General features: G+C 38.6%; 1 protein-coding gene across 1 annotated transcript; it reads right to left on the reverse strand.

The window, feature by feature from the left end:
• Nucleotides 1–7,255: 7,255 nt before the first annotated feature.
• Nucleotides 7,256–23,126, reverse strand: LOC120310912 (sulfotransferase 6B1-like). Its single transcript, XM_039349865.1, has 7 exons — nucleotides 22,861–23,126; nucleotides 21,272–21,417; nucleotides 14,254–14,343; nucleotides 12,117–12,243; nucleotides 10,454–10,548; nucleotides 9,909–10,062; nucleotides 7,256–7,713 (listed from the first exon to the last, which is right to left on the reverse strand). Exons 1-7 carry the CDS (start codon nucleotides 23,054–23,056, stop codon nucleotides 7,583–7,585), a joined length of 939 nt encoding a protein of 312 aa, XP_039205799.1. The 5' UTR covers nucleotides 23,057–23,126; the 3' UTR covers nucleotides 7,256–7,582.
• Nucleotides 23,127–23,937: the final 811 nt, after the last annotated feature.

Genomic DNA, 23,937 nt, shown 5'->3' on the forward strand with positions numbered 1-23,937 from the left:
TTGGAATTTTTTTTTTTAAAAAAAAAATTGGATTATTTTTACAATAGTGCTCATTGAAATTTGTATCTATTTTGTTGCCTGCTTCTTCCTTTCCTGCATCCATTAACAGATTCAGCAACCTGGATTTGCATTATTTATTTCCTGATTCAGGAAATCAGCTTCCATCTTTGCCCTTCAAATATATGATCAGTGTTGTCTGTGGATCACATGACTTGTCTAATATGTCTATATATGGTGATATATGAAAAGCACTTTGTCATCAATTCTATAGTATCGCTAGCATATGGTTTTGAAAATAAAAATTTGAAAAATATGATTAAAAAACTAGTCTTTATGACACCGAAGGGGTTATTTCATATACACATGGGCCCAAGTACATATTTTTGCTCTATTTTTTTTCCACAGATATTGAGTAACTTAATCCTTTCCACCCCATTTCAAATTGTCTATATTCTTCTTTGTCTGATCATTATGGAGGATTGATCCATCTCTCCTTCGCTGAAGGTTTGTGCTAACTACATTTTCTGTCTGCCTTTCCTCTCCTTCTTCCTTGACACTCATATTATTAAAATATTAAAATGCCCTGCGATTCCCAAAACAGCAAATGTTTGGGAAAGTAAAACAGGCCCCTTTCTTGCAAAAGTTGAAATATACAACCCCTGGTCCATGACATTACCAGCTTCACCCAGTTACAAAGGTGCTGCAGGAAGTAAAAAATTAGAAGGAAAAAAACCTTTCCCCCCTCTATTGCAGGAATTCTCAAAAGCATTGACATGGAAGACGATTTGGCAAAGAAAGAAAATTAGAAGAAGACTGAAGAAGATTTACTTATAATTAAAATAGAATATATTCAAATAGATAAGATGTGTACTCTAAATATAATAACATTGTTCAAAATCATTAAAAAATAAGAATATTTTACTGTATTTTTAATATATAAGATGTGTATTTTGAATATAAGATATTATTATGAATGGAGATAAAAAAATCCTTTGTAATTTAAAAATCAGAAGAATAATTATTAATAGTTACATTTGAATATTGATTTGCTTATAAAGGTCATGTAAAGAGGATTAAGATATATATAAGCCCCAAACTTATTGATGAATGTGATAAATATGTTTGGACATAACGGTAAGAATAAAAATTGTTAATTTAAATATGAAGAGGATATAAAAAGGAAAAGAGGAAGTATGAAATGTTGGGGGGGAGAAATTTTAGTTATTAAATTTAAGATATTTGGAAACTATTAGAAAATAAGAATATTTTATTGTATTATTACTTTGCTGATGTAGATGGTGAGAATTTAAATGGATAAGATATGTATCCTGAACACCAGATTTTGTGAGGAATTGTGATAAAGGGAATTGGGAAATGATCAATATTAAATGTTAAATTTTAAATATTAATGGAAAATTAAAATTGGGAAAAATTCATTAGGTCATTGATGGTCTCAAAGATTGAATGTTAAAATAATCAAGATATATATAAATTAAAAACGATTGATAAATGTAAGAAAGTTATTTTTTATTTGATTGATAGAATAAGAAGTATTAATTCAAATATGAGACAGTACATATTAAGGAGGAAAGAGAGGAAATATTTACTGTAATAGTTTGAGATTTTTACTAATGACATTTGTATGTAATTGAATTATGATAACTCAGCCACCATGTTGCTTTGCAAAGATATAAATTAATATTAGAAAATCAATAAAATTTTCAAAAAAAGAAAAAGCGAGAAATAATAAGGAAAAATGATAAAAATAATAAACATTGGTAGAATATTTGATGGCAAGATGAAATTAAAATTAAGAGATAGGCAACTAAACTACAGAGATCATGCCAAAAAAGTGTGATTATCATTCAAAAATATAAATTTGAAACCAGTATAAAGATCATTCCCTAGAACAGAGATTCTATGACCAATCCATGTGTACCTGTGGTTTTAATTGCTTTTAAAATAATCCCAAATAGGTGTAAGATTTCTAAAAGATGTATGGGATCGATTTGCCTAATAATTTGTTATAATTGGTTTATATTTAAATATAAAGTACGGCAATGCGAATTCTATATTAGACAAATAAAATTATAATTTCAGTGAAAAAAATAAAATAACTATTCTGGACAGATCTTGCCCTAAATTTCTCATATTTAACTTTCCTAATAAAGTTCAGCAAATGTGGGCTGAGTAATTTTTAACAACTCTGCAAATCTTCAAATTTCTCTCTACTAATCTCCAAAGCTGGTCCAAAGGGATACTGACATCACTGTATTAAAAATGAAACAGGACTTGGACTGAGACCCCACCCCATCTGGTAGACCTGAAAAGATTCCTTCTCTGCCAACTCTGCCGATGCGCCATCCATTGCCCTCAAAGTGGAGGACCCAGTCTATAAGATAAGACAATCTGGCAAGTCTGCACTGGAATACCACCTCTCCCAGGCTTGTGTCTATCGAACAGTCCCTAATCAACTTCAAGAATGGTACCAGGCAGCAGTAAGACTGGACATCCAGCCTGCCTGCTATAAGAAGCCACCACCACAAGAAGCCGGGCCAGATCAACCCAAACAGCACCACCCCCTGAAAGCCTCCAATCGCTGTGGCCACTGAAAACCCCAAGCCACCTGCAGGCCTATCGATCAAATGCTTCAGATGTCGACAAAGGGACATCAAGCAGCGAGTTGCCCAGTCCCTTACCCTCAACAGCAGAATAAACCGGGACCACCAGCAAGGAAGAAAAAAGACCAGCAGCCGGCAAAAGAGAAATCCAACTGGATCGGAAAGGAATCCGTTGCCCACGCAGGAGAGTGGCCCAAATCAGACCTGCCACTGCTCTGTCCTCCTATGACACTGATGACGAAGGAGAGAATGACCCTATAGTGAGTCGATCCATTCCACATTTTTCTTTGCTTGCCAAGCTCATAATCCCTAAAACGGGGGCACAGGTAGATCTGAAAGTACTAGTGGACTCAGGATGGTCCCGGTGCATTATTAGCTTGCCAGTTGCCCTGAAAATGGGCATACAAGCAAGGCTGCTCTTCAAACCCATGAGGTTTGAGCAAGCTGATGGCTCCATAGTGGGAGGAACCTTTGTCATGCAATTAACTGAACCCATATGCTTAGAAATAGGTGAGCACTGGGTGTTCATTTGTTTCATGGTGGCTCTGAAAATGACCGAGGCTGTGATCCTAGGACTAGCCATTTATCTGGTGGGAGAAGGGAATGAGAACTGTAAAATTACCTATAGGAGACAAGCCTCCCCTTAACTCAGCTGATGTTACCAGAGAACCTAGCCCTTCTAACAAGCTAGCAAAAATAGCTGCTCTGCTTCAACCAGGTGAGCCACTCATCCCCAGCGAGTACCGGGACCTAACGGAGGAGTTTAGTAAAAAATTGGAACACCCTGCCTCCCCACCAGCCTAATGATTACTCTATCGAACAGTTACTGGGAGCCAAACTCCCACAATCAAGGATGTACGCCATGTCCCCCCTTGAAATGGAGGAAATGCAGCAGTATGTGGACAAGAACCTAGCAAGAAGTTTTATTGAATGGGCTAAATCTCAGGTAGGAGCTCCACTGTTACTTAAAGAAAAAAAGATGGGTCACTTCATCTCCACATGGACTATAAAGAATTAAATGCTATGAACATGGAAAACAAATACCCCCTCCCTCTTCTGAAGGACTTACTAACCCACCTGGCAAAGGGGAGTGTCTTCACTAAGTTGGACCTAAGAGAGGCATATTACCGAGTGAGGATAAAGGAGGGAGATGAGTGTAAGAGTTCTTTTAACTGTCCCATGGGGAGCTACCAATTTAAAGTCATGCTGTTTGGAGTACAGGGGGCTCCAGCTGTCTTCATGCAGCTGATCAGTCAGGTACTACATGATCATTTATACAAAGGGGTTTTGGTGTATCTTGTTGATATCCTGATATACAGCACGAATATGGCTGATCATATAAAACTAGTGAGTGAAGTATTAAGAAAACTGTTGAATGCCAAACTTTATGTTAAACTATCTAAGTGTGAGTTTCACTAGACCCAACTAGATTATCTTGGCTACAGAATTTCCAGTGAGGGCATTGAAATGGATCTGACCAAAGTGAAAGCCGTAATTGAATGGCAGCCCCCAAAGGCTCGCAAACAGCTCCAGAGCTTTCTGGGATTCGCCAACTTTTACTGCCAGTTCATCCCCTCCTTTGCTGAAATTGCTTTACCCCTTATGGACTTACTGCAAATAGGTAAAGAGGGAGGAAAGCTGCAACCAGGCCAGCCACCAGCATGGACTATAAACTGTCAAACTGCTTTTGAGAATTTAAAAAGACTATTTGTGGTTGAACTGGTCTTAAAGCATCCTTGTCCAGGGAAGCCCTTTGTGGTTCAAGCTGATGCCAGCGATGTGGCCATCGGAGCTGTGCTATTGCAAAAGAACCAGAATGGGATCCTACAACCCTGTGCCTACACCTCAAAAAAAATGCTGAGTGCGAGAGGGGGTGGGCTGTGTGGGAGAAAGAAGCCTTTGTTTTTCATTGGGCTCTATTAAACTGGCAACACTATCTAGAAGGGAGCAAGGTGCCTTTCGAGGTATGGACTGATCAAAAAAAACCTAGAAGCACTGAAAACTCCCCACAAATTGTCTCTGAAACAAGTATGATGGGCGCAATATTTCAACCATTTTAGCTTCACCCTAAAGTACATACTGGGAGAAAAAAACGTTTTAGCTGATGCTTTATCCAGACTGCCCCAATACAAGAGCCAGCGTGAAAAGGTTAATGAAGCAATTATTTCCACTCCACAAACTGTTTCTCAACTCAAGCTGCACAGAGTCCTCCCTTCGAGAGCCCCAACCCCAATGACCCTGGGGCAAAGAAAATAAAACAAGAGCTCCTCACTGACCAACGGTTCAAGGACAATCAAACCTCCCTAACTTGCAGGGATGGTTTGGCTTACAAAGGGGGAAAATTGTACTTGCCCAAAACCCTCCACCTCAATGTGCTCCAGTATGGCCATGATGTAAAACAGGCTGGACACTTTGGATATTTAAAAACACTACACCTCATCTGCCGGCAATTTTGGTGGCCAGGTTTGAAATTGGACATAGAGAACTATGTCCAGAGTTGTGCTGTATGTGCCACCATGAAAAGAATTCCAGGGAAACCCCCTGGGCTATTACAACTAGTGGCTGACCCTTCCCAACCATGGGAAGAAATTGCCATGGATTTTTTAGTAGACCTACCTGAAAGTAGGGGAAATATAGTCATCCGGACTATGATAGGTCTGTTTTCAAAGCAGGCCCACTTCATTGCCTGCAAAGGGCTCCCATCCGCCCAACGACTAACCAAGATGTTTTTGAAACATATCTACAAACTGCATGGTACACCAAAACGAGTACTCTCATGCTAGGGGGTGCAGTTTACAGCCAAGTTTTTCTTAAGCTATCTCAAGGACTATTGTTGGCTTTTCACCCATCTACTAATGGGGCGGCTGAATCTGTGAATTCAGTGATGGAGCAGTATCTCCAATGCTATGTGGATTATCAACAGACAAACTGGACTGACTTCTTCCCTTTTGCAGAGGCGGCTTACAATAACTCTGTTCATAGCAGCACTGGTTTCACACCTTTTAAATTGGCCAGAGGAAAAGAGTTCAGCCCAATACGTGAATATCCTCAGGGACCCTCCGCTTCCCAAACTTTTCATCAGTGGGTGAGAGGGTGAGACGGAGTCTGGAAAACCACGAAAACTGTTTGAAAAAGGCTTCTGATACATATAAAAAGCAGGCAGATAAAAAAGGGCTCCTCAAAGGACATTCCAAGTTGGGGAAAAGGTTTATTTCTCCACAAAATATTTATGCCTTAGGTTATGTAGTAAGAGGTTAAAATCGAAGTACATAGGACCTTTCCCATTGTAAGGATCATTTACCCAGTCATGGTAGAATTAAAGCTTCCCAGACCCTTGGGGAAAGTCCACCCTGTGTTCCATTGTAGCCTGCTGAAACCTTTTCGGGATTCCACTTAAGACCTCCCCCTAAGAAGGCACCTGGACCTTTCATAGTAGCAGGATAGACTCACTATGAAGTGAGGCATATTCTTGATTCTAGATTTTTTTTAAGGGAAATTGCAGTACTTAGTGCAATGGAAGGGGTATCCATTGTCTGAAGCTACCTGAGTGAAATCTAGCAATGTAAAAGCTGACAGACTCATTAATAGGTTCTATAAGAAATATAAATTGAATAAATAAATAACACAACAATTGTACAAGCCTAGGGGGGGAAATGATTCAAACTTATGTTTTTCTTTAGCTACAACCCCTTGTTCATGAAATGACCAGTTTCACAGTTACAGAGGTGTTACAAGGAGTAAAAGCTTAGAAGGAAAAAAAATCCTTTTTCCCTCTGTTGGAGGAATGTCTTCCTTTTGGTTCATCTCTTGTTCAGGTTAATTGTTCTCAATGTTAGAAAGTTTATCCTTAGTTCCAGGTTGCTTCTCTCCTTGCTTAGTTTCCATCCATTGTTCTTTGTCCTGCCTACAGGTGCTTTGTTAAATAAACTGACCCCCCCTCCTCTTTATGGCAACCTCTCAAATACTGGAATACTGCTATCATGTCACCACTAGTCCTTCTTTTCTGTCAATTATTCTTCTGAAAGAGTGACATCCAGAACTGCATCCAACTGTCCAGGTGTGATCCCATCAGTGCAGATCACAGGAGAAGAAGGACTTCATGTGTACTGATCTGTAGATATGGTTGTACTATAAGGCTGCAGTCCTACACACTTTTATCTGAATGTTAGCCCTGTTGATCTCAATGTTATTTCCTTTTAATAAGCACATACAGGCCCATTATACACAAGGTATCTGTAGTTTGCTAGGGCATCTGTAGATTTTTGTCAAAATGAGGGAAGCATCATTGTAATATGCATCACAAGTTGGACCTCTTTCATATGTGTGGCTAATGATATTGCACATATACAAATATGAGATTTTTGACACAACGGTGTAACACTGTTTGCACATTTGCCTCTTTTGTGGAAAGCCTTCACTATAAAGTTTCTTTGTGCTAGTGATCATACAGAAGAGAACATTTGGTATGGATTAGAACCAAGAGCTTATTTCTTTTGAACCTGGGGGTGAATTTCTGTATTAAAGCAAAATAAAATTTATAAGGAATTCTGTTATCAGGAACAATAGAAGCTTTTTAGTCATTGTCTTTCATAACTGCTCAACAAATTTTTTGCATAGAATAAGAGAGTAAATTCTTATAGGTAAGTATACTTCTTTATTCTGGAAAAGTTCTTCCACTTAAAAATAAGTATGTAATATCAAATATGTAAATATCCGTAAGAGGTGAAAGGAACGAATGGTGTCTTGAAAGCAGCTTTTTTTCAGACTGTTGGATTTCAGCTCCTATAATTTTTGATTCATCACATAACCAAACCAATAGCTATGTTGGGATTATCAGAAATGGCATCTGGCACATCTGGAGACCGAGGAAGTCACCACCAATTCTTCTGGAACAACCTAAGTATCTTTATCCTCATGCAGAGAATCAGAACCTGAGAGATTTGTAGACACTGATGGCCTCGTTAGTTTTTGCAGTACAGCTCATATTTCAGCATCATTCCAAGCTTAGTTTTTGCTACACTCTCCTCAAATTTTCTGTCCATTCTTTCACTCTGGCTTTCTGAGAAGACAGATGTCCAATCACCTACTATGCCTAGAAAAAGAAAAAAAAGAAAGAAATAAAAGAAGAATTATAGTGGTAGGTGGAGGGTGGGAAGCTAAGGGGAGAGAAAGTCTTTCTCCCAAAGCATAGCTATTCTTCAAACCTCTGTGGAGATTCTCAGTCATCCAGGTCATAGTTGTCTCAAAGGGGCTTTTTCAAAAGGCAATTGGACTTTTTTTTTCCCTTGAGGAAGAAAAAGAAATTTTACTTCTCATCCAAGAAGTTTCATTGGTTCTGGAAGGATGGTAGGGGTGATGGAAGGAATTAGTCTCTTCTTCTTCCTCAATAGGAAAAACAAAAGTCCAATTGCCTTTTGAAAAGCACCTTTGAGACATTCTTCAAAACACATTAAAACAATAAATATTTTTATAGCACAATAAAGACACTTCTATGGGACATCCTTAGATGCCCAGTTCCTATGGTTTGTGAAATGTTAATTTTAACAGAGAGATTTTATGCCTACTTAGAGAATCTCCCATACCCAATTCTCAGATTTGGCAAAGATCTCCCTCCCTTGTGTTATCCCTCAAAAAGGTTCTCTTAGTTATTTACTTTTGGATGAGAAACATAGATTAATACATTTCAATAAGCATTTTGTACATTACTATCAGGCTTCATACGATGGCATTTGTCCCCTCAGTCAGCATTTGATTCTACTCAGCAAGAAGACTCTCAGATAGATGTTAGTGAGATTTAAATGTTTATTATAGAGAAGAATGAACCCTTAAACGAAGTAATTGATTTCCCATGGCAGTGCAAAGAAGTCATATTTTAGCTATCTGTCGTCTATCTATCTGTCATCCATCCATCCATCCATCTTATCATCTATGCTCCAGAATTAAATCTGATTTTTTCCTCCCATCCTTCTCTTTATCCATCCATCTTATCATCTAAGCTCCAGAATTAAATCTGATTTTTTCCTCCATCCTTCCAATTAAATAGTCTCTGGATTTTCTTGGGAAGCAGGTAAAATATATTTATATAATAGTTCTCTTTAGCCAGGGAAACACTGGATGCAGTTTTACATTCTCGTACCTTATAGTTACCCATTCTAAGTAGCTTGTTATGCTTATTAATTCTTCAGACTTTTAGTGCTTTCATTCTAGTATTGTCTCCTATTTAAATATGTTTTAATTCAGTGGAAATTGCTTCTAAGTGGATAGGTTAATTCTAAGATGATTTAATTTGGATTCTTTTCCTCTAAAATTGTTACTGGTTTTATTGATGTCTTATTTTGTTATAGCCTGGTGTGAGTATTTTATGGTGAGATGGCTATAAATTGTGCAAACAAATAATATGCACATTTATAAGGGTGCAAATAACTGTTAAATACAACAAGTAACAATATTAAGACTGGCTTTCTATATGTAATAGGGAGGTTTCCTGCTTTTTCCATGACAAAATACAGATGTGGTTCCCTCCTGTAGATTTCAGTTACACTGGTCAAACTCCTCCCTTAGGTTACAGGAGTTTCAAAAACATTAACAGAAATATAATAGTTTGATGTAGTGATTAAGGCGCAAGGCTAGAAACCAGGAGACTGTCAGTTCTAGTCCCACCTTAGATGCAAAGCTTTAGGTGCAGATTCATTCTAAAATATTCACTTTATCTATTTGTACAGGTAGTCCTCTACTTGCAATCACAATGGAGTCCAAAATTTCTGTTGCTAAGTGAGACAGTTGTTAAGTGAGTTTTTCCCCATTTTCTGACCTTTCTTCCACAGTTGTTAAGTGAATCTCTGCAGTTATTAAATTAGTAACACTGTTGTTAATTGAATCTAGCTTCCCCATTTACTTTACTGGTCAGAAGGTCACAAAAGAGGATCTTGCAACACATGATATGAACCAGATGTCTAGCATCTGAATTTTGATCCTGTGATCATGAAGATAGTGGATAAGTGCAAAAATGGTCATGTTATTTTTTTTTAGTGGTGTTGTAACTTCAAACATCACTAAACAAACTGTTGTAAGGCAAGGATTGTCTATATCATATTCCCTAATATTTGAATATTTGAATATTTGAATCATGAGACTTTCCCAACCCATTGTTAGACTTCAGCCCTTATCATTCCTAGCCAGCACACCTTTAAGTATTAAGAGTTGAAATCCCACACACCATAAAGCCACTAGGTTAGAGAAGACTATTAAATGTTGTAGACAAAATTATTAAAAATATTACAATGTTACCTTTGCGGAAAAATGTTTTCCCTAGTTTTCCATAGGTTCCTGCGTTATTTTTCATGTTTTCAAAACTTGTTTTCTTTACAATGCTCTCAATCTCCTCTTCAGTTACACAAAAATTAAAGAATTTGGCTATTTTTTTCAGTGCTGAGACTGGATTCTGAATAATACATCAATATATAACATAAGTACGTATGCTTTTAATTGCTCCAATTCATGTCTTGATCAGGGTACCATACAATTTTTATATATATATTTATAGGCTGGGCTTGTGCACATTAGAATAAATAAAGAAATAAGCAAAATAAAACATTGTTTCATTGTTTCACTGAAATATTAGCAAGAGTAGATTGGGTGATCCAGAAGTTGACCTTAAAATGAAAATGTTTCTGAGATATTTACCAATTGCTTAGAGAAAAGTAACCAGGCAGAAATCTTCAGTTACATTTCCTATTTCTATATCCTGATCAGTTGTTCATTACTATATAATACTTGGCCAGACATAATTTTATTATTACATTAAATCTAAATGTTTACTCTTAAAAACGTACCTCTTTTATTTCCTCATAGGTAATAAAAAATACATTGCTGTCATCCAGATAGTTGTTCCATTCAGTAATATGATCAAAATAAGATCCATAGGGCACTGGTAGGAATTAAGCAGAACATTTTGATATTGATTTCAGTGTGAACTCTCACTGTATCCTTTATATTTCACTTTTTCTCTGATTATTAACAAATGCAGATTACCATACATAATCTAAATCATTGATCACCATTATTATTATTATTTAATTGTTGGGTTGCTCAGCTAACAGGAGCATCTATAGGGGGAATCCAAAACATATGGCCACTCAGCAAAAACCCCACAGTTTCTTTTTTTTACACGTACCACACATTTTTTAAAAGGTGCAAAGTTTGATTGTATAGTTATGGCCATCATCTTGACATTTTTGGCAGCTCCCTCTCCACTGAAACCTCTGCTTGTTAATCATGTGTGCTTATTAGATTGCCTTAATTATTCACCAAAATGGGCGTTTGCTTTGCCATTCATTCACAGTGTATAATTCCAATTTTTGTTTATGGGGTACCAGTCAAACCATATGTCATTTCAACCATAGTCAACCACACACAGAGGCATTGGCAAAATACAACCTTCTCATCAAAATGAGGAAAACAGAAATCTGTTATCATGCCACTGTGATACTTTGGTCATTTGTCCCCATGCCCTCTTTTGATACTACCTGTAGATATTTCTGGTCAGATCTGTCCCGGAATGATCATTCTCCTTCCTCATTAAAGTAAATATATTTGGTCACTTACCTCCCACTAAACTGAAAAGTTAAGTTTAAAACCGATGTAATAGTTTTCATTGTGTCATTAACAATACTAGTAGAACTGGTGGAGTCAAATGAGAGAATGCTGAAAAAATGCATCCTGATTTAACAGCCAATAACATTAAATGGCGATTAAGTGCATAAATGTGTACAAGAGAGAATTAATATCTATGGGGATTCTCAGTCATCCAGGTCATGGTTGTCTCAAAAGTGCTTTTTCAAAAGGCAACTGGACTACGTTACTTTTTTTTTCTTGAGGAAGATATTTCGCTTCTCACCCAAGAAACTTATTCAGTTCTGACTGGATGGTAAATGGATTACTTTTACTTTTCAAAGAATTAATTTTCAAAGGAGCTCACAAATGACTCCAGAATGGAAATGAATGTTTTTGCAAAGGGTAAGGGATGCAAGAATATTTCTCTTTGTAGCCTGCATTAGACTGGCCAAATTCACACAACATGCTATACTAGGCTAAAATGAGGTTGGATAATATTGTAGTTCAATACTATAGGAAACACTGCCATTGTCTCAGCATGTTGAGTGAGATTTGTCATCCCATTACAACATAATGGTTTATGGGGATGGTATACAAATGGCATACAAATACTAGGCTAATGTGCAGTTAATCTAGGTTTACGTCTGTAAGATGAACTTTAGAGAATGAAATGAAACATGGAATTATTGTTGCTTTGTATTGAAGCAATGGAAATAAGTTTCAGTGCCCGAAGACAATCAGAGAAAGGAACCCTTTGTTCAAAGATTTCCTGCTTCTTCTTCACAGACAGATGGAGAGTACAGGAGACCGAAAGATAAACAGAATAAGACCACTTATTTCAAGCATGTATATTTCTTCCAATGAATAAGAAGAAAAGAACACCTTTTCCAGTGACAAAATTTTCAAAGAACTCATCCCAGGTTTCCTGCTCAGGACTTATCTTTATGCCTTTGGCAAAATGGAAGAAAGATACAGCTGTGTCCTTTGGGTTCCGAAACAAAACCAGCATCTTTAAACAAAAAAGAATATTTTGGCATGTAAATGTAAAATCTAGAAGAGCAGAGGCAGAAGAGTAAAAACATTCCGATTTTAAAAAATTAAAGTATGAACATTCAAATGTATTTGGAAATGAACTGAATGGGGATTAGAGATAAAATTATTAGAAATTGGGATCATTTAAAATCTGGAAATGATAAAGATTAAACGTTAAACTTAAATATCAATGGGAAATTAAAGTTAAGAAAAACTTACTAGGTTATTGTCTAAAAGCCCAAATTAATTAAGATATGTATAGACTGAAGATTACTGATGAATATTAGAAAGGTACTTTTTGTTTGATTGATAGAATAAGAACTGTATTGGTTCAAACATGACAGTAGATATTATGGGGGAAAGAGAGGGAATTAGTTGTTGTAATACTTTGAGATTTGTACTGATGATATTCAAATGTAATGGAATTACTGTGCTCAGCCGCCACGTTACTTTTCAAATATAAAATTAATTTTATAGATGGCACCTTGATCCAAAGAAAATGTCCATTATGTACCCTAATCTGCAGCCGAAATGCTGGAGATGTGGACATTTGGATGCTACTTATTATCATACTTGGTGGACGTGTAAGCATATAAAAGCTTTTTGGATTAAGATATGGTGGAATATCCAAAGAATTTTTAAACGGAGGGTAAAATTTACTCCGCAATTATTTTTACTAGGTATTGTTACTGATTGTGATACTAAGGAGGTTATATTGATGTTAAATTTGATTACAGCCGCTAGGCTGTTAATAGGGAAATATTGGAAGAAGGAATCCTTGCCTACTTTGCAAGAGTGGTTTCATAAAGTTTCGTATTTGGCAGAAATGGCAAAGATTTCGGCTTTTTTAAAGGAGCAATCTCAAGAGAAATTTTTTGCAGTATGGGAAAAATGGATAAATTTCATACAATATAATTTGGATATGGAAAAATATCATTTAGCTTTTTTATAACTTGTAATGATTGTTTTTTCCTTCTTTCTTTCTTCCTTTTTTTTTTTTACGTATTATTACTTATATATTTTTTATATATATATATGTTTTATTTTTCGTCTACTTTTTTCTTTTTTCTCTCTCTCTCTCTTTTCTTTTTCCTTTTTTTTCTCTCTTTCTTAGTACATATTATTCATTTTAAAGCTTATGTTATGCATATTATTATTATACATATTATTATATATATTATTATTATGATCTTTATTATTTTTGTTAATTATCTTATAAATTGTAAACGTTATTTTTTAAAATTTGTTAAATAATCCTATATTCAGTTCTGGGAAGTCGGGGGGGGAGGGTGGGGTGGTTTGGGAGGGGGGGGATGTTTATTTGTAAAATTTTTGAAAAATTTCAATAAAAAAAAAAATAATAATTTAAAAAGCCTTGGAATAAAAAAAATAGAAATAAAATTATCAAATTAGAGAATAGTAATTTTTTTAAATAAAGTTCCTTCCCAAGACAGAATAGCAGAATAACACAGTTGGAAGGGAACTTAAAGGTCTTCTATTCCAGTCCTCTGCTCACGCAGGACACCCCGTACCTTCTGAACAAATGGTTGTCCAACCTCTTCTATTTCCATTTCCCAAGATCCTAAGTAAAGTATTGTAAGCAGCAAAGCTAAGAATATTTAATACAAGATATTTAACAATGGTTCAGTCTGAATAATTAAGTGAAGATACGACTGATTTGATGAACTTGCCTGATACAATACTAAAAAATGAAATCAAGTTGCAACAATTTCAGACTTTGAGCTGCAATGTTGCACCTTTCCTGCTTTCTTGAAAACCAGAAAAAGAAATGATTCAATTTTTATTTTGCATAAAACACAGTTTCTTATATCTGTGCTCCACGCCAGTTCAGAACCTGAGAAGTTGTTATGATCTTGGGCTTGCTGTCCTATTTTACTATGTAAATTTATTCGGCAACACTTCATTGATAGATGATACATATATAGCAATGATATGGAAAATCAAAATTGAGAATCAAGGTACTTACTTTTGCCTTTTGTTCAAAAATAGACTTGGGCAAATTTTGAGGTCTGAGGTGTGTTTTTATAATTCTTCTGGAAGGCATTTTCTCCATCCTCTTTAATGATATTAAAATAAAAGGAAGTTAATACCATTTATGCAAAAGTATAATTTCATCATCATAATAATAATATTAGTCATTGTCTATCCACTGCAGAATGATGACTTCTTTCTCATGTTTCCAACCTATACAGTCCTGAGCTTTCTTTTACCAATTGAGTCCACAATACTTGCTAATGTCGTCAATCCATCTTGTTTTAGGTCTCTTTCATGGATACTTTTTATCAAGTGGAAGTATAAATTAGGGATATCAAAGTTCATCTCTATAAAAAATCTGAGTCCAAGTGATCTTTGTCATCATAAACTCTGTGGTGGAATCTCCAGTTAGACTGGAAGGAGGTATTAAATGGGGACTGAGTTTGGAGTTATTGCGCTACAGCAGCAGTTCTCAACCTGTAGGTCACAACCCTTTTGGGGATTGAACAACTCTTTCACAGAGGTCACCTAAGACCATATTTCCAATGGTCTTAGGAACCAAGACACCGCTCTTCTATCCAGCCACTGCCACCCTCCTCCTCCTCCTCTGCCGGCTCCTCTGCCTCCAGGGCGTCCTTCTCCTCTGACAGTGCCTGCTCCTGCCATTCCTCCTTCCAGCTGCTGGCCAGGAGCTGGGCTGACTCCCAGCTCATTCCCAGGAGCTGGGCCAACACGCGGAGGCTGGGCCAACTCCCAGCTGACGTATGCACGCCAGGCTGACTCTCAGTTGGCTGTCGGGAGCCGGGTGGTATGTAGTGGCCCCGCCAGTTCCCCACCGATGTCCGGATGCTGACTGTCGGGAGTCGGGCAGTGCTCATGGGGGCCATGTGGACATCGGCCGGCTGCTGGCTGCATCCTCCACATCTCCTGGCTCATGGCAAGCTCAGGGGCTTGACACGTGCCCCCGATGCTGCCCCGGGCTGGCTCACTGCATGGGCGGCCAGTCTGAGCTGAGCCGGGTCTGGGCCACTGCTGGCATTGCCACTGGGCTGCTCCGCCGCTGCCGCCGCTGCTGGCTAAGCTGAACTGCGGCGCCAAGCTGGTTCTCATGCCTCCTGGTTGCCCAGCTGTGCTCCACCCCTGGCCACCCTCCGCGCTGCACCGGAGCTTCTCCCGCACCTCCCAGCCTGCCTCCCTCACCGTTGGAGGCTGCCTCGGCCCTCTGGCACTTGGCGCTTGGTGCAGCCCTGAGGCTGGCAGGCAGGAGCAACTCCTTCCTGGCTCACCAGGCTCTGGGCCTCAGAAGCGGCCAGATGGAGGGGAAGAGGGTGATGCCCGCATGTGCATCGGAGGCCAGCCGCACAGGCCGGGAGGGGAGAAGCAGCATATTCTGAGCAGGAGCTGGCACTCTGGCTGTGCCCCTCTCATGTGTGATGAGTCAGGGAAGGGTCGTGGCGGTGAAGGGCTGCATGGCGTGGAAAGGGGTTCCAATGATCCCACCGCTGAGATGGCACTCAGGAGGCTAGGGGTCGGGCAGGTCCTGGGGGGCATCTGGGAGAGGGCAAGAGGTGCTGGGATGAGGAAGGAGGGCTAGAGACTACCATCCCCAGCAGCCCTAAAAAGCACTGTGGAAGAGTGGGGAATGCTGGGAGTTGCAGTTCATCACCATCTGGGAAAACATGACTCTCCAAAGATCAATCCATCCTTCCTTCCTTCCTTCCTTCCATCTCCTTCTCTTCCCCTTCAATCTCTCCTTCCTTCCTTCCTTCCTTCTTTCCTTCCTTCATTTCCCCTTCAATCTCCTTCCTTCTCCATCTCCTACCTTTCCCCTTCAATCTTCCTTCCTTCCTTCCATCTCCATCTCCATCCCTTCCCCTTCAACCTCTCTGTCCTTCCTTCCTTCCTTCCTTCCCCCTTCAATCTCCTTCCTTCTCCATCTCCTTCCTTTCCCCTTCAATCTTCCTTCCTTCCTTGCATCTCCATCTCCATTGCTTCCCCTTCAATCTCTCTCCTTCCTTCCTTCCTTCTTTCCTTCCTTCCTTCCTTCCCCTTTCAATCTTCCTTCCTTCCTTCCTCCATCTCCATCCCTTCCCCTTCAATATCTCTGCCTTCCTTCCTTCCTTCCTTCCTTCCTTCCTTCCTTCCTTCCTTCCTTCCCCTTCAATCTCCTTCCTTTCCCCTTCAATCTTCCTTCCTTCCTTCCTTCCCCTTTCAATCTTCCTTCCTTCCTTCCTCCATCTCCATCCCTTCCCCTTCAATCTCTTTCTCCTTCCTTCCTTCCTTCCTTCCTTCCTTCCTTCCTTCCTTCCTTCCTTCCTTCCTTCCCTCTTCAATCTCCTTCCTTCTCCATCTCCATCCCTTCCCCTCCAATCTCTTTCTCCTTCCTTCCTTCCTTCCTTTCCCCTTCAATCTCCTTCCTTCTCCATCTCCTTCCTTTCCCCTTCAATCTTCCTTCCTTCCCCTTCCCTCCCTCCCAACATTTTTGAGCAAGGAAGAGTAAGCTTCTCCAGTGAGCATTGCTATATTGTTTTTGTGATTAATCACTATGCTTTAATTATGTTCCATTCATAACAGTGAAAATACACCCTGCATATCAGATATTTACATTATGATTCAAAACAGTAGCAAAATTACAGTTATGAAGTAGCAACAAAAATAATTTTATGGTTGGGGGTGACCACAACATGAGGAACTGTATTAAAGGGTCACGGCATTAGGAAGGTTGAGAACCATTGCGCTATAGGAAGCAGCACAGGTCTGACCTTCCCCAGAATCCTTGAAGCCTTATCTTGCTGTTCCCAAGGGAAAGCATACAGCATAGTGAGTTTCTTTCTTTTCTTTTCTTTTTTTTTTTTTTTGGAAGCAGTGCCCTTTAGTCAGTTATGCAGTCACACCATGAACCCTCAAGGATGGAGAGCGGCCTTTCTCTGTCCCCCCCCCCCCCGTTCTTCCCCCCTCCAAGGCAGGAGTCTCAGCTGCCACTATGGCCCTGGCAGGCCTGGCCAGAGGCTTTGCTCAGGCCTGCTTGAGAGTCAGTGGCCAGACAGGGCCCAGAACCAAAGCCCCAGTCAGGCTGTTTCCGCCAGAGAAAGTTGCACCACCACCCCTCAGCCCACCCTGGGGAGGAGGGAGAGCCAAGGACAGCCACAGGCTTCCTGTCCCTGAGTCCCATTTTGCCTGACCCTACCTAAATATGTGATTGTTTCATATAAATCATACTGATTGATGTGAGGAAAGTTACTGTGGAATCCACAGTGCAGTGTAAATATGAAAGAATTGATCAGCTAAACACTGATTGTCATTCTGTGACATGATTTTCCCAATACATGTGCTGTATTTGGAGAGTGATAAATTCCTCTGTAAAAGTATTGGGGCAGAGCAGATATAGCGTTTTTTGGACATATACAGAGATCTGATGCTAAGAGTTTAAAGGATGTTGAAAACAAGCTGGTGAGGGAAGCAGAAAGGGGATTAGAGTTGAAGTTTTGGAATGGGAGGGAGGGGAATATGGCTGGCAAATTAAACTGCATTTAGTTAATTTGAATGTTAAAAGTTTTCAAGTTCATGGTGGACCAAAGACATTACACCACTTCTGGTGTAATGGAAAGATCCCAGAAAAGAGAGAATTGTGCTTTTAAGATTTGGTCTTAACCAATTGAGGATTACCGTATATGCCAGCGTATAAGATGACTCCCAGAAGCGCTAAACTCGGCGCCAAAGATGAGGGTCATCTTATACGCTGAGTCGTCTTATACACTGGAAATACTGATAGTTTCCGGCGTATAAGACGACGTTCTAGGAATGCGGCTCGGTGATAAAGACGGGGGTCATCTTATATGCCAGGTCGCCTAATACACCGGCATATACGGTATAGAAGACTCAAGAAGGTAATTATTTGGCTAGCCACTAGAGATTGCTATCTAAGCATAATTAACAAAAAAGGTAAATGGTTTCCCTGTCAGTCATGTATGTCTCATCTCCATTTCTTGGCCAAGGGAGCCAATGGTACCCAAAGACAATTTCCATGATCATGTGGCAAGCATGGCTAAATGCCAAAGGCACACAGATTGCTGTTACTTTCCCACTGAAGTCGTACCTATTAATCTACTTGCATTTGCATGCTTTAGAACTGCTAGGTGGGCAGGGGTTGGGGCAACTAATGGGAGTTCACCCCATTACATGGAGGTCATGTCTTGAACTCAGGTCAACAACTCTCCAGCTAACAAGCTCAGCATCTTTAACCACTGAGCCATTGCATCTCCTGACTAATTAACACATTTGGTTAACACAGTTGGTTAATAATTTGGGAAATTATATGGCTTACATATTACATTTTAGAACAGACACAATGACATGCATACATACACAATGACACAAGATAATATTCTTGCAGGCAGGGAGATAGGTGTGCACAGAATGGTAGATCAATAAAGCTATATATCAATTTGTTCTATTCCAACCTTTTCTGAAGAGCCCTGGGGTGCAGTGGTTAGAATGCAGTATTGCAGGCAAAATCTGCCCACAGCCTGGAGTTTGTTCCTAACAGGGCTCAAGGTTGACTCAGACTTCCATTCTTCTGAGGTTGGTAAAATGAGGAGCCAAATTGTTGGGAGTAATATGCTGACACCATAAACTTCCCAGAGAGTGCTGTAAAGCATTATGGGGCAGTATATAAGTCTAAATAAATATTCTTCAGGAGTCTTTGTAGGCAGATGAAGAAGGGAGAAGAAAATACATTGCCACATGCTGCTTACATTATTATTTTTGCATTGTGGAAACAGAAACCAATGCTACTCTTCTCTTTTAACAAATCTGATTTATGAGACCTACCCAGTTTATCTGGTTAGGTCCTGAAAGCTCCCCTCACAAACACATCTTGCTAAAGGCAAGAGTGGACTTGGAAGGGAAGCAAAAGTCAATACTGTTCTTTAGTTTTTGCTTCCTGGATCATTGCAACTGGTTTAAGACATGCTGCCTTTGAGTCTGGAGTTGGTTAAAAGACATCAAATCATTGAGACACTTTAGAAGAAACTATACACAGATGGAAAGCCAACATTTTAAATGGCTTAAGATACCGGAGGACCTGGACAGACTTGAACACTGGGCACTATCTAACAAAATGAAATTCAATGATGAAAAAAGTAAGGTTCTACATTTAGGCCAAAAAAACCAAATGTACAGGTATAGTATAGGGGGTACCTTGCTCAATAGTAGTAACTGTGAGAGGGATCTCGGAGTCCTAGTGGACAATCACTTAAATATGAGCCAGCAGTTGCTGCAGCTGCCAAAAAAGCCAACACAGTGCTGGGCTGCATTAACAGAGGGATAGAATCAAGATCATGTAAAGTAATAATAATGTGCTGGCTGAGGAATTCTGGGAGTCGATCACGTGAAGTATTAATACCACTTTACAATGCCTTAGTAAGGCCACACTTGGAATACTGCATCCAGTTTTGGTCAACACGATGTAAAAAAGATGCTGAGACTCTAGAAAGAATACAGAGAAGAACAACAAAGATGATTAGAGTACTGGAGGCTAAAGCATATAAGGAACGGTTGCTGAAATTGGGTACGTCTATTTTAACAAAGAGAAGGACGAGGGGGGACATGATAGCAGTGTTCCAATATCTCAGGGGCTGCCACAAAGAAGAGGGAGTCAAGCTATTTTCCAAGGCGCCTGAAAGCATAACAAGAAGCAACGGGTGGAAACTAATCAAGGATAGAAGCAACCTAGAACTAAGGAGAAACTTCCTGACAGTTAGAACCATTAACCAATGAAACAACCTGCCTCTAGAAGCGGTGAATGCTCCAACACTGGAAGTTTTTAAGAAGAGACTGGACAGCCATTTGTCCAAAATGGTGTAGGGTTTCCTGCCTGAGCAGGGGGTGGACTAGATGACCTCCAAGATCCCTTCCAAATTTATTTATTTATTTATTTTATTATTATTATTATTATTATTACTACTATTATTATTAAATATGCTTTTTGTCATGCAAACAGTGGCATCTCATTTCAACTAATAGAAATAAATCACTGAAAACAGTTCCAGGCCAAATCTCCCTTGTTAAATTGTGTCCAATATGTTCAATATAGCATTCTAGAATTTTTCGGTTGACATGGAAATCTTGGTTGGATACAATGGTCCCTTAATTCATTCCAGAGAAATGGATATGGTTTCCATCAGTGTAATAAGGATATAGATTGAGGAAATTCTTCAGATGTGGAATGGACACTTGGATTTAAGTTATATGACTGTTATTGATAAAATGCATTTTTTTCTATAATAGTCTATGAAAAGGGGCATGAGTTGGACTAGGTATTCATGATAAGATACAGAGCAACATGAAATATTTTAAAATAAGGACAAGCTGAAAATCTCAGACAATCTTCAATTCAAGTCCTTTTTTAAAAAATTTGTTTGTCTCGGCAATGTGTGGGTGTTTACCACTGATATTTGGTGGCATATTATCAAAACTCAAAATGTAATTTCACTCCATATTCAATGGAAATAACACTAAATAAGGCTGGCTAAGCTTTGGAATAGAATTAATTCACCTAAAAAACAAACCAGAAAAACTAAAAATGTTGTCTCTGCTGACTTGGGTCTTGATGTCAGTGGTGGCTTCCTTGTGTGTTCTTTTACCATTTCCCAACAATACATACACATTTAGATGAGTGTTACAAGGATGCCAGCCCCTAGTTTAGTTTATTTCTTATAGTTTAATGTTATGATATTTAAGGGCTTTGTTTCTAGTAGAGCGCCAATGATATACAATAAATCTTTACTGTGAGCTGAACACAGAGACCTCACACAAACATCCCTATTTTTCTCTTGCACCCATCCAGCTCTTTTCTTTTCTAATGAATGAATTTCACCTTGTGAAGTCTCAAGGTGCTCTACTTTATAAAAATAGCACTCCTGTTTACAAACCCTTCTCAGCTTGTAAATCTTTTATACAACTTTCTTGCCACTTGATGGAAGCTACAGAGTATTTTTCTGATTTCTAACCTCAAATTTTTCTGGATCTCCAAATTCGAGATAAGGAAATAGTGATAATTCTTGCAGTATTTGCTGCCTTCGCTTCTGTTCATCTTCATCATATTTTCCAGAGGCAATTTCCAGCTGTGTTAAAATCTCCCCAACCCAGTGGGAACCTGAAGAAATGCAGAAATAGTTGTCACTTGATATATAAGAATACATATCTTGACCCAAGGCCATTTCAACCATATCAAAGTTGAAAACATAAACATAGAAACAAGAAAAGAATAAACATTGTGCATGAATGTTCAAAAAGAATGAGAGGAAGGTGCAGTTCTGATGTCTGTTGCAAACATAGTAACTTTAAGCATGTAGAGTTGTTGAGTAAGAATTTAATATCGAACTAGACGTTAGACATGGTTACTGAAAATGGCAAATATCAACTGTCTTCTTAAAACAAGAATATGTATAGAAACATAAAAAACTGATAGAGCTGTATTATAATCAACTTTATATGAAATATTCACAATCTCAAAATCAAAGTCTTTGCAACCTTGAATAGAGAAATCTGTCCAGTTTGACTAGATATGTTTTATATGTAATTCTTTTGGGATATATCCCCAGTATATATTTTTTTCTATCCTGCTTTACGGAGGAGACAGTTGGTCTCTGACAGAAGGCCACCTGAAGAGACTAGAAGCATTTGAAATGTGAATTTACAGGCGGCTGTTATGTATAAGCTGGGTTGACAAGATCAGAAATGAGGAGGTGATAAGCTGCCTGGGAAAGCCAAGGGAAATCATCAAAACAATTAAAAAACGAAAATTAGAATATTTTGGACATGTGATGCGACACCCAGAAGAATACGGCATACTCCATTTAATCCTCCAGAGAAAGATTGAAGACAAACGAGGTCCAGGCAGAAGAAAAACATTGTGGCTTCAAAATCTAAGGGATTGGTTTGGACAAAACTCAGCCACACTTTTTCGTGCAGCTGCTGATAAAAACAGGATCGCCAACATGACGCCAATGTCAGATAATGGATATGGCACAAGAAGAAGAAGATACAGAATTTATCAATATACAATGTTTTGGCTTGCCAAGAACTTCATAAAGTCAGTTTCAATATTACACAAACAATAAGGAAATGAATTTTACAACTTTTGTGTATGTATTTTCATACATTGCATGGATTGATTTGGAAAATATGTACTTGACATTTTCAAGTTACAGTATTGAAGTTTTCATATTGTTGATTATTTTAAGCAAAAATGCCAAATTCATTGTATGACTTCTATATTTCTGGAAACACAGAGAAGGTCAAGAATATTCATCTTAAACATAGTAATTAGTGAAGGACTTCACAAGGAGAAATAATTTAACCTATCATAATAAAATGTCTACTGCTCTGGAATCTGCTAGTTTTTATTTAACAGGAATTCTGTTAGAAACACTAAAGAAACTATCAAACATGCATACAATTTAGCCAGGATGGTATACGTTCTTCTGCCTAGGAAGAGGGCTGGACTAGAAGACCTTCAAGGTCCCTTCCAGCAGTATGATTCTATATTCTATGTGTTCAGAGACAATAGCATTCCTCGCAAAACTGTAATGCTTACCTGTTTTGGGGTATGACACTAATATGACATCATCTTGCCAAGTTCTAAAAGTATGAACCCTTTTCAGAGTTTCCAGGCTGGTGATCATAGTAGGATATAATACTCCATCATACATAAACATCCGTTCTGAAGGAGCAGTCTTTTCATTTCCTTCCACCTTCTCATCTAGAAATTTGTTGAAGGTTTTTGGATCCATGGTTGTGCTGTTCTAAGACCACAGATGGGTAACCTAGAGATTCAGTTGTCTCTGTAAGTGAAGCTAATACATTTATAGAGAAATCATCTGTCACATGACAAAGAACACACTGAGGGTGCGTTTCTTGTTACTAATTAACTGTCAAGAAATAAATCTATGAACAAAGTTTATTCAGCCCTTCCTCCCCCCCAAAAAAAAAATTCCAGTGAAGTTGTGGCCAACTTGGATTGAATCAATAACCTGTTAGAGAAAAAGATATTCTTAAGGGGATCACTGACCTGAGGCAATCTTCTCTGGAAATGGAGTTAGAGTTCTTGAGTTCATGAAGCACTTGCTGGACAGCATGCTAGAAATCTTAGAGCCACACTTTCACAGAGCAAAAAGTGTGGCAGTAATTAGCCATTACAAAGCTAGGATATTCTGCTAGCAATTTTAACCCTCATTTTTCCTATCTTTTTCTCTTAGTTCAGTTGCAACTTTATTGTCATCACAAACCTTGCTACCAAGTTGACTCAAGACTTGGCAAGTTAATACTGGATGCTTAACGTGACATTGAAAGGCTTGCAGAAATCATATAAATTATATAACTGACTAATGATTATATGTAATGTAATAATAGTATAATTGTTATTACATATCCTATCTGATCTGGAAGAATGATTATGCTTCAGTTAGTGCCGGCTAGAAAGAGTTGGTTGATGGGGCCTCAAGGGAGAAGTCATTTTTGCTGTGGCACCTTTCATCAAGCCCTGAAAACTTAGATTTGTGGCATGTAATTTACATTAGGAATAAAGGGATGTCAAGATGGCAGCTAAGTCAAACATGTGAAAAAGGGGCAGGGCTTCAGTCACATGTTATGACCACCACTTGATATGTTTGAC

This window comes from Crotalus tigris, unplaced genomic scaffold, assembly GCF_016545835.1.
Source record: "Crotalus tigris isolate CLP2741 ecotype Arizona unplaced genomic scaffold, ASM1654583v1 scf7180000017567.3851432, whole genome shotgun sequence".
Classification (NCBI taxonomy): Eukaryota; Metazoa; Chordata; class Lepidosauria; order Squamata; family Viperidae; genus Crotalus; species Crotalus tigris.